Raw genomic sequence first — 17,323 nt, 5'->3', positions numbered from 1 at the left:
AAAATCACTAAATAACAGAGACTTCTCAAAGTTTCTTTGGTTAGGATTATTTGTGTTACAAAGATATAAAAATTGATTATGTTGCTCTTCACACATAGGGTTCTCATTTTGATAGTCAGAATCCTTGTCATTGTCACACCTGGACAGGAAACATCATGGAGAGAAACTGGATTTTTTCCCCATATAGCAACAGAGACAAAGAATTAAAATCATCATCATCTATCACTGGCAGAACACGCTGGATCTTTGGTCTGGTGTCGATAATTTCCACCACGTCGTACCGAGGATCAACTGAATGAAAAGCCATACCCATCTGAGGAAGCAGACAACTCTTTGGATAGTAGCATCGGTGTCACCGCTGCATTTAGCAATGATCCAGAAGGCAAGTGGGACACAAGTCAGGGAGACTTGTGCTAAAGCTTTCACCAGAATAAAGCATCAAAAAAATGTACATTGAGAAAAGCATTCATACCACCATTCTAAGGGAAATTTACATCATTGGCAAGAATAATATTTTGGCATATGCTCCCTAAATGTACATCCACTATATTTTTTGGTTGCCTTTGAATATCTATTGTATTATCAAAAACTCTTTCTTTGGGTACATTTCTTCTTGTCTTTGGATCGCATCATCTATAGTATGCAAAGCCCTTTCCATATTAAGGCAATGTTAAAGCTTTAGGAGTTCAGTGCACTGAAAATGTCAATTGATATTGGTATGATATTACTCAAATATGTTGACAATATCTAATGCACTTGTTTTCACAACATACAACATTCTAAGACAAATAATGTGAAACAAAAGCTCTTTCAACCTTGAAAATAACATTTAAGATAACGTTTTCAAAAGAAAAACTATACGTAATAATGCGCCAACACAGGATAACAAGACATGGCAATCAAATGTTTTCACCTTGTCCCCTGAGTCTGAGAGAATACTGCACAATATATGGTAAAAAGGAGGTAGTAATGTATATACAAGAACAGAACACTGAGGTAGACGAGCAGCAAAAAGGGGTCAAATACACCCTTTGCTCCAGTGGAAAGAAATTAAATATAATGAAAATGTATCACAATACATTTCTGACATTCTTTTAAACATTCATCATGGGTGAGCTTTGGTTTAGGACAGACAATGCCAAACACACGGCCAAAAAGGTAGACAGTTTTAAAAAAAAAACAATAAGGGAAATAAAATACTATAACATTCATACAAAATCCTGAGGTAGACCAGAAGCAAATGCCCGTTTCCTCCGTCATAATAGTTGGCTTCCTGATCCCTTGTGCCTCAGAAAACGACCTGGGAGCCCACATCAGGAAGCAAAAGGAGGTAGAAGTGGCGTAGCTTTGGCAGCTGGAGAGCGGGTCCGGGCCAGGCGGTGTCAGGAGCCTGCTGGATGGGACGAGTACTGGGCAGGATGAGAGGCCTCCACCACAGAGACGCAGCAGGCCTGGGCGGCGTCGGGGGCCGAGCGACGGAGGGGACGGCCCGGCATCTCCTCGTCTTCCACTTTAAAAGACGCCTTCAGCCCCGCAACGCCGTCGTCTGGCCCGAAAGACTGGGGTCTGGAGCGCTGGCCGGTCGAAGGGTTGCTCATCTCCTCGTTGCTCTCTTCGTTGGAGTAATGTCCGGAGTCCGCCGTCTCTTGGCTGCCCTCGCTAGTGTGGGAGCTCTCCGAGTGATGCGGCCCATAGATGATCTCCCGGGACGACGGCTGCAGGGGCGCGGCACCCAACCTCTCCTCATACCTCAGGACCGTCTTGCCAGCCTCATAGAAGCAAGCTCTGTTCTCAAGCTACGGATAAAAGAAAAGAAAAGAAGTCTGGTTGACTGGACAAAGATTAAAGCCGATTGAATTGATCAACGTCACACCACTTACATCACTTTCGCTTGGATTCTGTATCTCTCTCTGGAAGAAGAGCCACCTCGTGCTTTGATTGCTGCTGTTGACTGGACCTGCACTTACGACCATATTAGCTTCACCCTAGAACAAATGAGAAGATATTTGAGAAATGTAGACATTTCCAACAGCACAGTATCTAATTATAGCTATCTGAACACAAGCCGCATCACAGTGAAACCCAAATTCCTGTACATTTATTTTACTTTCTAATTCTCTTTCTGACATCAGCTGTCATCAGAGGCTGATTTCCTATACAATGCATTCCTTGCAGATGCATGTTAGTGGTCACTGTTTATTTGGGTCTCACCTTGGTATCTAGGAAGTGATGACTGATCATAGGCATAAGGGCCTCGGCATTCTCTGCATGGTGTTCATTGGGAAGGGACAAACCAGCATGTGGACCTTCACCATTCCCCACACCGATGACTTTGGCACCAGAGGATTTCCTATTAGTTATACAGACAAAGATAATAATGCAAATCAGGGTCAGAGAATCACATCCTTCATGTTGTTGTTTTTTAAGTAACTGGATATTGTTGGTCATAAGTCTGAATGTTTATATACAGTACCTGGATCTGCTCTTGCTGATGAGGATCAAGGCACACATGACAATACAGGCCAAGGCGATGCACACACCCACAATGATCCCCGTCATGGACCTCTGGTCTATGTGATAGAGACCATCGGAGTACACTGGAAGACAAACAACATAGTTTTTCAGATTACACATCAGCTACAACTATTTAGAAACAGGTAAGGTACAGAGGAGAGATAACACTGAAGGAAGGCAGGAGTAAATACTCTAAATATACTTTTTTACCCTATTGGAATGGAATGGAACAGAAATAAACTTTGAGCTTTACCATGTCATCTCTGATCATTTTTATATTTGTGTTTTAAGATGTCTTCTAACTGAACCGTCCTTTTGTTTATTCATCAAAGGTTATCAAATAAAATGTCCCCATCATGTTTGCTCCACTGTCTGCTGCTGACTGACCTGTTGTGTCTGGGAAGCTGTCAGAATGCCTGGGGTTCTTGCTGCGGTGGGAGTTTCCGCGCTGCAGCACCAGCTCCACAGTGCTGGAGAAAGGTCCGTCCCCCACCTGGTTGGAGGCAGAGATCTTCACCAGGTAGACGTTCCCCGGCTCCAGCTTCTCCAGCAGAGCCATGGTGTTGCTCCCTGTCAATGACAGCACAATCAGAAATACAGCAAACAGATCCTGATACACTTACGTTGCATAAATTATAGTAGTATTTAGATCATTTCTTGTTAAGAAATCCCTAACAAAAACAAATCACTCTAATATTCCGAGAGGGACAAAGTGTGTCAGTGGTACTCAATAGTGAGTTTATAGTGATGGCTTAATGACATTTTTAATCTCCTATGGTATCACTACAATATTATATATAATGTATAGTTCTGCTGTGATATTTGTATATCGTTCTAAATTTTATTACAGGATTACTATAGTTCTTTGTAAGGGGTGATGCTGGGGCGATTTGTTGGGCACTGTTGCTCATCAGAGTTGCCCAAAAAATTGCCTTGTGCCTTTAGAGATAACTTGACAGAGCGAACTACTCACCTTCCCTCTGCATTATTTGCCAGCGTCCGGCCAGCCAGGCTTTCTGGGAGGCGTACAGGATGGTGTAGTGTGTAACTACCAGGTTAGGCTCTGCAGGCTCCCTCCAGGACACCAGCGCCGTGTCATCCTCGATCAGAGTTACCCGCACCCCCGCAGGCGGCTGCCTGGGTGCTGCACACAGAGCAATCACATTCACATTCACAATAAACAACAACACTTCGGGGACTCCATTTATTGTGAAAGAGGCAATTATCTAATTTGAGGCTGCATAGTGGAGACAACATTGGAAAGCAGAGAAAACAACATAGCCATAATAAAATGAAGCTACAATAATAATACATTTTAATAATGTCCAGTGTATTACCTGCTGGAAGTGTCCTGTGGTAAACAACAGAACTCCAGGGACTCGACATCTGGTCCAGATGGAGACGGACCACAAACTCATAGCGGGTGTTTGGATCCAGATTCTGCACCATCACACTCTGTTTGGTACTGTGGACAAACAAGAACCAGTGCATTAAATTATGAATATCATCTGCATTTACATTTTAGGCTTTTAGCAGACACCTATCCAGAGCAACTCGCAATAAGTGCAACTGTAGAATGAACTTAAATTCCTATAGCGCCAACATTACAAACAACCAATGATAAGGAGTGCAGGAGCCATATCCACGCATCATTAACAAGCAAGTAACATAACAGAAGTGCTGATCTAAGCAAGCCAAGCAAGGAGATTTTTCCCCAGTGGAGATTTTTTTTCTCCTGCCAGAGGTGAAGTTCTAGGTCACATCTTTGTTGTGTGCATGTATTCCATGTTTCTACTGACAACTACATTGTTCCCAGCTTACGTTTGCAGGTAGCGTATAGCGGAGGCGTTGTGTGTGCCCACAGGGGTACAGCGGACTGTGAAGCTCACTGCCTTCCCAGAGGTGAAGGCAGGACGGCTCCAACGCAGGGACACTGCAGATGAACTGTTGGCCAAGGCAGTCACATGATCAGGAGCTGGAGGGGCTGCTGCCAGGTGGTCTCTTGCCGCTGAATGACACACAATCAAAACTGCACATTTTAGTCACATTTATACATTTTGGAACAAATGGGCTGTATTCAAATTTAAGCTGTATGACTTTGGAAATGACCACTAGAATAATCTACTTACACACACATCCAGGAGTACTAATTGTTTGGTCTGCTTGATAGCCATCTCCTGCTTGACTGAAAGCCAGCAGCTTGACATGATACTTCCTCCTTGGATCTGGAATGCAAATAATATAGTTTCAGACATTTTTTTTCCCATGTTGCCAACACCAAAAACTGGAGGTTTGATTAAACCAACATTAAACATTGCACAGTGTAGCACTTCTTCACTTGAATGCTCAAATAAACCCCCAAATATTTGGTTAGAAATGTTAAAGCCTACAAATTTATCATTAAAATAATTAAACTGACAGTTAACAAATATAATCACCTATTTCAAGGCAAAGAGACACACATTCACAGTGAAGTGCTGCAGGGCAACTTTGTAGGTCATAACTGGCCATCCCCCATGCACGGACAATGCATGGTCTCCAGAGTCACCCCAACCTCTCATTTATCATGTGTTGTCACTGGGTAAGGAGCCTGAGAAAGAGCGGCCAGCCCGAAGGCCCAGTAACTAGGGCGACATGATCAATGAGCCCCACGAAAATCAAGATCATCACAAAATAATACTGTCTTTCCCCATATAGAAACTAGAAAATAAAGATAAAACCCTTTTACCACTAGGTTGTGCTGTACAATACAATACAAACAGAGCAGCAGCAACTGTGAAGGGACAAACTGAGGTGGAGGTGAAATGAGGTCTTATTTGTACTCTTGTACACTTAAAGAACTAATTTTAGCACATAGGTGGTATCAACTACTGGCTCAAAGAAAACAGGAAGAAAAATGAAGCCTGGTGGCAGTATCTTTCCACTGGAAAATATGCAATCACATTTTGTCTTTTAACTTAAAAAGCCACCATTGCCACACCTCCTAAATCAGGACGTTTTTAGGGAGTGTTAAGATTTGTTTTATGCCTCCAGTGTGAAAGGTTAGCCTATGGGTATTGACCAGTGAGGGCGGTGTGTCCAGGCCTGTTGTGGGGGATGGGGCCAGGGGCAGTGTTCAGCTGCTGGGATCCTAGGCCCATGGGACCGGGGGGTTTGACTGGGGTCAATGGGTCAGGCCAAGATAGAACAGAAGGAATCTGGGCTTAGGACTGTGCGATAGAAGCTGGGCCCCTTTTGTTTCCCCTCTCACGTTCTTCCTACTTGCCCCTGTGTTATAGCCTTCAACTTGGAGGCACACAGAGAAAACCCCAAGACAGACCCAAAACAGAAATAATATTGAGATCAGTGATATTATAGAATATTGAGTCAGTTATCTATCTACCTATCTAGCTATCTTCATTGGGTTTTTTTTATGTACTTTATGTATTCTATGTATTTTATGTATTTTGTGTGTCATCTTAAGAGTTGCACTGAGGCAAATTCCTATCAACTTTGTTGACAAGGCAATAAATTACTGAATCTTGAATCTTGGGTCAGTTACAGTGGATTGTGTGATTATCAACATAAAATGGAGCCTTCTACATTTCTAGTAGGCTACAACTAGAAATCCATTTATGTTAGAAACAGTTTCTACCAATCTACTCGTTCACTATTTCTGTCTGCTGAGTATGAAAATGGGTAGGAACCAAACAACTGTGCTTGAAGACTCAGATCAGACAATATGATAGACCTATATGTTAAAAGTCTTGTTCAGTATGGCTCTGGTCTATATGGGTTCTTGTGTCTTGATCATTGTGGGTTATTTACATGGATGGCACAGACAAACAGTGGGGGCAGGGTCCTAATCCAGGACTGCTGTCTCACGGCTAGAGGTCACTGGCTCTGTCCCGCTCTGGCCAATCCCAGGGCTCTTTGTTTGTGTGCTCCAGTGTCCAGCTAAAGGGGGGTAGTGGCCAGGGTCTCACAGGGCGGCTCTGGCCCTGGACACAACACAATGGCCAGGGGTAATTATGCAAGCCAGGGGATGGGAAACGGTGGTGGGAGGGACATCTGGACCCTGACCTCTAACCCTGGGAGTCTGCACTCACACAATACTGCAGCCAGGCTGGAGAGGGCTGCTGCTGTTTAGGAAAGAAGGGTCAGCCCGTATTGATCGGTGACAGAGGGCGAAAATGCAAATGCTATATGTCACTGCCCACTGAAATAAATTGGGCAATGCAAAATAGACCTCTCTTTGATTAAGGACCAATGGGTCACTCTCTGTTGTCTCTACAGCCGTTCGCAAGTCTAGATGGTAAGAACACACACTGAAATACTGTATAGTCAAAAATATATATTATTTGAAGTTTTTCATCCAGCCCACCCATTCTGAGAAGAGGAGTGCATCACTCACCGAGGCCACTGATGGTGTAGTCTGAGGTCTGAGCCTGGAGCTGGATGACAGGCTGCTCTGGTTGGCCCTCCTCATGGTAACACAAGCGGTAGCCCTGGACAACCACAGATCCTGGTGAGATCTGCCAGCGTGCCATGATGGAGGTGCAGTTGAGAGGCTCCAGCTGAAGAAGAGGGGCTGAAGGCACTGAGGGGACACAGAGAGCACACACACATTTAGACTATCACTGTTTTCTTGATCTGATTTCAGTAAGGCTTCCTGAATGTTTAAGTCACAGAAAGGTAATAAAATGAAGTGCAGCGTCACACAGTCAATGTGCACTCATTTACAAAAAAAAATAAAAAAATGTACTGTTACTATACATATCTCCAGTTCATGAACAATCAACAACAAATGTTGGCTGGCCTGGGTATCCATAATGATGTCACTGACCATTGTCCATTTTGAAAACATAGTCCAAAAAGTCATACTTTAAGCTAATGTTGAGCTGAGATTGATTGTGCATGAACTCATATCAGATGAAAGGTGTTAAAATGCAAATGTTTTACCAAAACACCATATTACATTAATATGTTTTTTGTTTTCTTGTCTAATCATTAAATATGTTATAAAAAAAGTTTTCTGTCTCTGGATTATATTGTTTTGCGCTGTACTGTTTTTGTTGTTGCTCTGATCAAATACCAAAATAGTGATTGCATAGTGTAGCAGTGCATAGTGATCTTATTAAGACAATGGTTAACAAATCTCAGAATTGGTTTCATTTGAAAATGCCAATTCATATGGAATTTGCAGAGCATTCGCAGAGCATTTTGGTGCGACTGAGTTGCCATTCAAGTTACACGTTGAAAAAAATGGCTTCAGTAGAAACAGCTGGCGTCATAATAACCATCACCCATCACCCATCACCATCACCACACACACAGCTTCAGAAGACTGTCCATTGACCAGCAGTCAGGTTCAATACCCTACTGTCAAATCAAGAATATGCTATTCTGTCTGTTGCTGCTACTACATGTGCTCTACATCACCTAAATATGTAGTTTAACTTGCTTTTGAAAACCAGAACTCTAGTCTAGGTGGACAAACAGCCTCCCCCTGCACACCAGGCCATGAAAAGAAGCTATTCTTCCCCCCACATAGACGCCTGAGGCCCTCTCTTTATGACCCGTGACTGAGGCCACTCTAACACCACTGACAGCGAAGGGCAAAGGTCCCTGGGTAACCAACACAAAGACTGTGGGACAATGCTACCAGAGCAAACTCTAGTCATGAGTTGGCCACTCTGCATGGGACTATAGAGATCCACAGGACATTCTAAGGGCAGCAAAACACCCATGTGACAAAAGCAGAAGCGCAGGCAGTTACAAGTTTGCCATCGTGTGATTCTATAGTTCATCAGCATGTATCTGTTGTTTTCTTATGATCCTAATGAAGACGTCTTCTTTCACCTCGAAGAACTGATTTGATCATATTTGCAAACCTTGGCAAACAATGCTTTGTCAAAACGAAAAACTGCTCTATGCAACCACATGCAGATGTGACTGTGGAACAAAGAATAACAGATGACTTCATATCCATTTCCACACCATTTTCTATTCTGCCACCTGGAGCTTTACCTTTGCTGCTGGAGGTCTTAGGTGTGCGGTGGGAGGTCCATGCTGTGGGCTCACACCAGCCCACACGTGTGGCTGCAGCCATGCGGAGCAGGTAGATGGTGTCAGGCTGCAGGCCCTCCAGGAGATATTCAGTGCTGTTCTGAGCTAGCTCCACAGAGGTGACTGTGTTGTCTGCGGCTGTGCGATAGGAGAGCCTGTATGCAGAGACCCGACCGCGGCTCAGCTTGGCTGGCAGAGGCTGCCAGCTCACCTGGATGTCTGTAGGGCTTTGGCTGGTCAGACTTAGCTCCGGGGTACGCAGGGGCACTGCAGAAAAACACATACCACAGATATACTTAACAGAGTGAAAGATTTCTTCAGATTCAAAAAAGTGCTGGTGAGCAGCTTAAACTGTTCAGCTGCAGCTTAAACTATTCCCATTAATTCTTCCCACAAATCTATAGCTAGTGAGGAGAGTGTGTTTAAAAAACAGCAGCCCCCCCCCTCCCTTTATCCCTACCAAGAATGCCCTCTGTACACACATCACTCACATGTACGTTAGCTTAACTACTAGAGTGATTTACTGCAAGGAATGCTGGGAGTCTCAGTGCTCTGTGCTTACCATCCTCCAGGGTATGTTGACTGACTTGGTCTGACATACGACTGGCTCCCATTGGCATGTAAGCCACGATGTAAAAGCTGTAGTTTCGTGCTGGCTCAAGGTCGTCGATAATGTAACTGGTTGTGTCGTTGCCAATAACAGCTTGGTATTCCTCGTTGTTTAGACCTGACGTGCAATGGATGAGGAAAAGTAGATTAAGTTAAGATTCCCCAAACAAGATGAAACATAGATGAAAGGTTGTCAAGCATGTTCCATGTAAACAGTCACCGAGTGGCTTGATGCTTTCTGAATGTCACTCATCTTTTCTGTAAACGTGTGTAATGTAAAGCAGAGCCACATTACTGCCTGCAGACCTCTCAAAGCAAATCCAATTAAACATCTAGAAATGTGTTTACCACTAAGAAGCTTTACTTTATTGAGTTACTGAACTGTCAGTTTAATGGTAGTAGTTAAATATCTCCTTACATTACTAGTTTGCAAGCTTGTAGGATTTTTAAAAAGCTACCCTGTCCCTTTAACAGCCAGCAAAATGAGTTCGGGAGTGGACAATGGGCGGCTAAGCCTGTTGTAATTTCAGTGAAGTTGCCATTCTAAGCCCTCCTTGACCTCTGATCTGCGCAGCAACAACAGATGGCCTTCACCAAGGAAAGATGATCAGATGTGAAAGAGTTAGATAGCTTGTTGTGGTGCGGATTGTCATCTTGCCATCTCCTCATACCTTCAGCCCTCCTACATTGGGACTAAGTTTTTCAACATATTTCAACTGATAAGAAAAGCATGAAACATTAGCCGTGTCTCTCTCTTTGTCTCACCTTCAGCCTTCATATAATGGATGGAGTAGGCAATGACTTTGTCTGCATTGTAGAGTGGCCTCTCCCAGGCCAGTAAGATGGCAGAGCTTGAAATAGTCTCTGCATGGACATTTCTTGGTGCACTGGGTCTGTCCTCTGACATGACAACAATAAGTCGTGCCAAGGACAGCACAGAACCCTGTTCACTCTCTGCCACGCACTGATAGATGGCATCATCTTCAGGGATGATCTGGGTGATCACCAATTTACTGTGAAACAAAACAAAAAATTATAAAAATAAGCACAAACCATAGAAAAGTTCCCCCATCACATTGCATCATTATTTGACTTAAGCAAGTTTCATTCATGTTATTTTGTTATGTTTAATTGCCATCTCAACTCATTTGATACTAGGAACTTAGCGACTAATACCTGTTGTACATCTTGATCCTGCCGTTTAAGTGAACTTCTTCTCCATTCTTCAGCCAGCTGATGCGGGGTAGAGGCACCCCCTCTGCCTGGCACATGAAACGGGCAGTGCCTGCTCTTGGACGGGTCTGGCTCTCAGGCCTCTCCACAATGGACGGTGGCACTGAAACGAGAGAGAAATGATTAAAACATACTCTGATGCCTAACATTTATTTGAAACCTGTAAAAACACTAAAACAATTGTGTAGCATCTTGCACTTAACTAGTCTTTCTCTACATCTTACGTCTTTCCATCATAATGCTAGAAGCCTCTAGAAGCCTCTATACTATATCACACTACAAGGTTATGCAGATTTTCTTACAATAACAATAAATCAGACTTTATGATTGGATATTATTGGTACCCCTAAGACAGCTCAAAGACTGTATTACACCATCAGAATTAGGGGATCCACGTGCATTACATGGATTACATGGATGCTCCTCAAGAATTGTCCTGAACTACTAACTACTGAAGAGTTTACCCAGAACTGTGAGGTTGGCAGCAGCAATAGTGTAGTTGCGGGTTCCAGGGGTGGTGGCCCTGCAGAGGTAGACTCCACTGTGCTGGGAGTTGACATCAGTGATAACCAGGTTCCCATTGCCCAGCACTCTGGCGTTGTACACGTCGATGGGCTTGCTGTCGGCACGGCTCCAGGAGATGATGGGCCGAGGGTTGCCTGTGGCCACACACTCCAGCACCACCGTTTGGTGCAGAGAAGCTGTGATATTCTGAGGTCCGGCAATGATTCTGGGCCTCTGACGAGGTTTAGGGCCAGCACCTTCAGAAGAAAAGGAAAACGTTGAAAAATAAATACAAAGTTCTATACAGTAAACAACATGACTGTTTAATATTAATTCTGAAATCGCAATCAATGCAACCGATATACCTAGGTTGACTGTCAGCGTTGCCTCTCTACTCTTCATACGACTGCCAATGTTAGTCGCCACACATCGGTATTGTCCAGCATCTTCTAATTGCACGTTGTGGATTTGAAGAACTCCATTGGGCAAAACCGTAATTCTAGGAACACACAGAGGTAATATTAGGGTAATATTAGACAGAATATTAGAGTAACTGCAAAATTTGACAGCATAAAACAGTCCATAGGCTACAAATTTATGACAAAGTTTATGACAAAATACAAGCTGATGATGTGGTGTCTAAGATGACTGAAGTGCCACAGCAGGTACCTGTCTGTCTCCAGCGGTAATGTGCTTTGGTTGAGCTCCCAGGTGATGGTGGCAGGAGGGCTGGAGGTGACCGCACAGGAGAATCGGGCCACCGAGCCCTCAGTCACCACCATAGGCACAGGATGCACCACAAATTGTGAGATACCTTAGACAAAACATGAAATTATGTTATTGTGAGATATATTAGACAAAACATGAAATTATGTTTTTAATCAAGGCCTGAAGTATCAGAAGTAGAAGAAGAAAAAAAATCCTTATAAACTGATTATGAAATTGCATGGTATTTATTTCAATAGTGGCCTAATGGATCATATGTTAGACTGTATGATTTACATGTATTAATTTAGCAGTTATTTGTACACTTTGTCAATAAAGGATTTTCTTTTAATTTAGGTAAAACATTATGCATTATGCATGCAAAGCTCTGACTTTGATAGATGTTAACTGATTCTATGAAGGGAATTGATCTTTTTAAGGCACCATGATCTTGCCTTTGCACAGCTGAGCTATCAAGTCCCATACTGACCAGCTGGCCTAATCAATGGATCAATTGGAGAACGACACTGAATGATGCATTGTCATCTAAACACTAATCAATTCACTCGCTCTGCACAAGGAGGATTACCAACAACCACTAGGACTAGAAAAATATCTGAAACAATGGTGGAATATAGAAAAGAGTATGGTCTCTTCTGCAGAAGACATGGATGACACACTATACAGACTATTTTACCTATTCCATATCACATTATATTCCACAGTCATGCATCTGTAAATGTGCTGTGTAGATCCTGCCATGTAGAGACTGACTTGAGTGTAAGTACGCTTGCTTTAAATGACTAAACACACATTGTGCTGAGTCACATTCTGTTATGTGCATTCAAAAGATCTTTCAATAAGCACCACAAACAAGTCACCATGATCTGCATTTATCTCCAGAACACACTCTATAAGATATGACCAGTGACCTTCATTCATTAAGGTGATAACTCTCCCATCCCCCTTACTCACAGGAAGGAAGTCAATACCATGTTAAAGAAAATCAATGGCTAGTTCTCCCACTGAAACTCAACATTTAAATCATGTGCCTTGGGAGATTTAAATTAAAGAGCAATCCTTACATTTAAGACCTAATTGCATCAATATTACACAAATAAACTGGTAACCCTTCTCATGTGAAGTGCTTTGGGGGTTAAGCCTAAACCAGGCCCAGATATTAAGCTCCTTTATGGTCTGTTTTTGAATTATTCCTCCAACTTGGCAGTACTGAGTTATGATTAAAAAGTGAGACAAAAATCACTCTAACTAGGTCTCAAGATATGTTTTCATAACCTGATCATGGCCCAAATTATGAAGATAATAACTGGCAAACCATAAGCTAATTCCATGCTAAAATACATTTATTTCCCAAAAATGAGCATTATCATGAATAGTGCAGGATTTAGCCACCATTTCCATCTACAGAAAACACAGCTGACTGGTAAACATCAGGAAAAGCCCTAAACAACGAGTAGGAAGTTTAAAAAAAACTGTGATGTTGACTCTCCACCCAGAGATAACAGAGACCATCTTCACTCTCACTGGGATCAGTGATGTAGAAGGTGGGTGTGGCCAGCGCAGACTGATCTGCTAATATGGTCACCTCTGTTGTAAAGAACAAATCAATGGCCAGGTCAAACAGCATAAAGGTTCCCCTAAAGAGGTCAGAGTTCACCTCAGCCCTCTGTCCATCCAATTTCAGCCCAAACTGGGTACCAGATCGAAGTCAGTTTACCATTTGTCTACAAAAGAGGGCCTTGTGATTTTTATCTTTCTGATGTTTCTTCATATCCTATATCAAATGATGTGTAATAAACCATTAATGCAAACTACATAGGCTATTTATTTTTGCCAATAATGCCAGAAAGACGAAACGCATACTGCACACTCTTTAAAGTCAAGAGGTGTTGAAATCGGTGATGTAACCCACAGTCTATTAAGGATACTTGTAAAATACTTCCTGGATATTGACATGTTTTGAGAGGAACACCACTATTTTACTGTGGAATATAAGGCCTGCTCATTCACATGACAAATTGGGCTTCTATGTTCAACAAAAGGGCTCTGCTTGACAAGGCTACAGAGGGACAGAGCCAGTGAAAGGGACCCTGGGCTGGGAGAAAGGACAGCAGGACGGCCCAGCCAGAGCAGGCCAGTGACATCACAAAGCCTTTCCCAGCTGACCTCTGACCCCCAGGGCCTCTGGACAGAAGGGGAGCCCAGTGGAGGCCCATCCTCCACCCTCAGCCTACAGCTGACCAAAACCTTTAACCCTTTCACTGCCAAAGGCCAGACGCCTCCAACAACTTGACTCTTTGTGGCTTGTATGTGGCCTTCTTATGGAAAACTGGAATAGAAATTTTTAGTTGCACTTTAATAGATGGACAACAACCATAACAGAATCATCCAAGCAGAGTTGATGCGTTGTGCCTCTAAAGTTTGTTTCTATGTTCAATTTTCTGTGCTTATCATTCTGTTCCTATGTGATAGTGGTACCTGGTTCATCATAGGTTTGTACTATTGAGTATTGAGAAACATCGCCCTAAATTCAGTGAAAAACTATTTTCTCCCCTCAAATTAGTATACTTCAGATTGCCACCATAGTCTCCATGACACTATCCATGGCATATAACTGCTAAGAACTTAAAGTGAAAAGTGTTTCTGGTAGACCAGGCCTATTGAATAGACACAGCTGTCCTGTCCACTGATATGTGGACAAACAAATGCCCTGAAAAACCAGTCTTTTCTTCTGGGGCAGTCAGGGGCAGTCAGGGGCAGTCCAAACAAAGGCTAAAAGGCAAATGGCCTTTCAGAGATTCCTCTGTGTAGCAGACCATTGAACAATTACACAGAGCCACAATCTGCACTGACAATGCAAGCCCACTAACATGGAAAGATAGAGGGTGAATTTCAAACTTTTTTATCAGTGTTTACTGAGCATTTTCATAAGTGTGCATGTGTTACTTTTCCTCAAAATAGGAACAGATAGTAAACTTAGGGCTTCCTATTAACAGGAGTATTTATTAGCTTTTAGATAGACTCTCCATCTATCCTTAACTGTCTCCTAAAATTAGCCTGTAACTGCACTGACAGCTTTTAACTCAAGCATGGCCCACTCTGAACAACTTCCAATGACATGGAAACCCTGACTTTAGAGGTTTTTCCTCAATAAAGAGAAAGAAGAGGGGTGGGGTAGCTACATCTGCTTCCCATCTCCAGGTTAATAACCCATGAACCTGCCATTCTGATGCTTGAATGTGGACACCACAAAGTGGACATCACTAACAAGTTCAAAACCATCCTCATCTTGGTTATCCCAACAGAGAACAAAATGGCATAAATTCCATACAGGTCCCAGAGAAACTCCTCTTACCCTGAGCTCCATACTTACTTGCGATAGTCAGACGTGATCTTTGGCTTAGGATAGCTCCATATTTGTTCTGCGAGAGGCACTGGTAGAATCCTTCATCCGAATCCTCCTTGCTATGCTTTACCTTTGGTATGTACAAGGAGCCATTGGACAGAAATTGTATGTGCTCACTCTCTGCCAACCGAACTCCATTCTTTAACCACTTGATGGTGACTGGAGGCTGCCCATGAGCCTGACAGTCCAAGACAGCAGGATCCTTTGGTATTAGAGTAACATCACTGGGCTCTGTGATGAAGGACAACTCACTGAAACAAAAAACACCTGGAGAAAGAGAGTGGGAGCATTAGAAAAGGGAAGGTTGTGTTACTGGGGAAGGACAGAGTACACATAATCTGACTTTCTGTGCATATTGAATATAAACCATTTAAGTTTAAGTTTACTGTCACAAAAGAACTATAGTACTCCTATACTACATTGTAGAATAACACTATGCAAACATCACTGCACAACCATACAGATATAATATCCTATAGGAATATTATAGGAATACTATAGTGATACTACAGGAGATTAAAAAAAGACCCTAGAGTACAATAGGGTCACTGCAAACTCATTACTAAGTACCACATTACTAAGTACCACAGACACACTATATGTCCTTATAGCAATATTACAGTAATAGTTTAGTTTGGGTAACCATACATTCATATGTAATGTGTTGTCATGATACAAGAGTCATTTACAATTAGGGTGGGTGGGCTATTGGCGACCGATCAGCCATTAAACTATGTTCTTAATATTTGCTGTAACATTCAATGTCAAAACTATCAAACATTAAGGAGCATAATAAACTGACAAAACTATCTGAGGTTACCGACTCATATAATGAAAGGGAAACCCTACACAGCGATGTGACTGATGTGACTTCATGTTGCCTATTTAAAAGTATCTAACTCAGAAAGTCAAGCTGCCCATGATGATATCTTCTTGGGTTTAATCTGAATAAAACAAAAAACACTTGACTTTTAACCGTATACTAGCTTAAGTACCACTAAGATGAACGCTAACGTTAGACTATGCAATCAACGGTCCCTTCGCGGACCACAAATCAGGTCAGCTTAGTTAATAACAACAGCAACATAACATCAACAATAACAAGAAGACACTTACTTGATAGAGGTAGAAATAAAACAAAAAACAGCCAATGCTGGTTGACCTTCATTTTAAACTTCGCCATTTATCCGGATTGTTTTGTCATTTTCACCACGAACCGCCGCTCTCGTGCGTGCTGCCCGCAGCTCCCCCAAATCACTACTGTCTTCAGTGGTCCAACGGCTCCACAGGGGTACCAGGGGCCCCCACCCCGCCCTCCGACGCATGCGCAGACAGGCCAGGCCAGAGCAGTGGTTCTCAAAGTGAGGTCCGGGGTCCCCAGCAAAATGAGGATCTGATCAGTTGCACCATTTTTTTAATTCATTAAAAGTTAGCAGGATGAGACAACGATCAGATATTTCTCTCTTTCCAATGTTATATCCTCAACTACAGCTGAAACAGGCAACAAAACTCTTCTCAGATGGGGGTCACAGGTACAAAACATTTACCAAATGGGGGTAATATGTGTCTATTTGGGGGTCCTTGACATGAAAAACCTTGGGAACAACCAGGCTAGGACAGAGGCAGGCCTCCAACCTTACTGTGACAACTGACCAGCTCTCTTTTTATGTTGTAGTTTTACAACTGAAGTTGTAAGGTGCAATTTTTATAGTCAGAACTAACATAAAAAGCTGACATTTTAAACAATTCAAGCTCAGATCAGGTCCCCAAATTACATTTTTTAATTTTTAAACCACAAACTGATCGAGAAACTGATTTCCCATGTAGCAATGTACTGAGACAGAACTTTGTGTCAATCAGATATTTTAGGCGACAAAATAAGATGATAGTGACCAATATCAGTTACCAAGGGCCAGTGAATAAAGTGGTGATAAGGTCACACTGAACGACAGCTGCTCTTACCACAGAACTTGGTAATTATGAAGAGATATTGATGGCTGCAAGTCAGCTGCTTAATGAATTCAGATATTGATCCAATGACCGTGCCTTTTGACAATGACCCTCCCGTCCCCCAGCCCTCATTCAATAGTATTACAATGGGCTCCAGCTGTGAAATCAGCCATGCTGTATCAGCAAAACTCCCACCACTTGGCACAGGTATATCGTCATCACATTCAAACTGGAAAATGGGTTGGCTTCATATACTTAACCCAATCAAAAAAATATATATATATAATATTTCTTATCCTCAATAATATCTATGAATGGTTGTGAGGGAGCGAT

General features: G+C 42.6%; 1 protein-coding gene across 1 annotated transcript; it reads right to left on the bottom strand.

The window, feature by feature from the left end:
* Positions 1-1,382: 1,382 nt before the first annotated feature.
* LOC139909498 (protogenin B-like) lies at positions 1,383-16,223 on the bottom strand. Its single transcript, XM_071896611.2, has 19 exons — positions 16,157-16,223; positions 15,008-15,307; positions 11,578-11,722; positions 11,274-11,407; positions 10,869-11,165; positions 10,348-10,507; positions 9,937-10,184; positions 9,125-9,289; positions 8,524-8,829; positions 6,908-7,093; positions 4,644-4,739; positions 4,336-4,522; positions 3,852-3,979; positions 3,488-3,658; positions 2,902-3,084; positions 2,474-2,597; positions 2,212-2,350; positions 1,881-1,985; positions 1,383-1,796 (listed from the first exon to the last, which is right to left on the bottom strand). Exons 1-19 carry the CDS (start codon positions 16,221-16,223, stop codon positions 1,383-1,385), a joined length of 3,555 nt encoding a protein of 1,184 aa, XP_071752712.2.
* Positions 16,224-17,323: the final 1,100 nt, after the last annotated feature.

The sequence above is a fragment of the Centroberyx gerrardi genome, chromosome 4 (assembly GCF_048128805.1).
Source record: "Centroberyx gerrardi isolate f3 chromosome 4, fCenGer3.hap1.cur.20231027, whole genome shotgun sequence".
In the NCBI taxonomy this organism is placed as follows: domain Eukaryota; kingdom Metazoa; phylum Chordata; class Actinopteri; order Beryciformes; family Berycidae; genus Centroberyx; species Centroberyx gerrardi.
Note: the sequence above shows the minus strand (reverse complement) of the source record. Positions and strands in the feature narration are given on the sequence as shown.

Excerpts from the sequence above, each read along its gene's own strand:
- LOC139909498 (XM_071896611.2), bottom strand. The coding sequence starts at position 16,223 with ATGGCGAAGTTTAAAATGAAGGTCAACCAGCATTGGCTGTTTTTTGTT. Across the intron at positions 8,830-9,124 it reads TCAACATACCCTGGAGGATG|TGCCCCTGCGTACCCCGGAG; the intron begins GTAAGCACAGAG and ends GTTTTTCTGCAG. Across the intron at positions 4,740-6,907 it reads CTACACCATCAGTGGCCTCG|ATCCAAGGAGGAAGTATCAT; the intron begins GTGAGTGATGCA and ends TTTGCATTCCAG.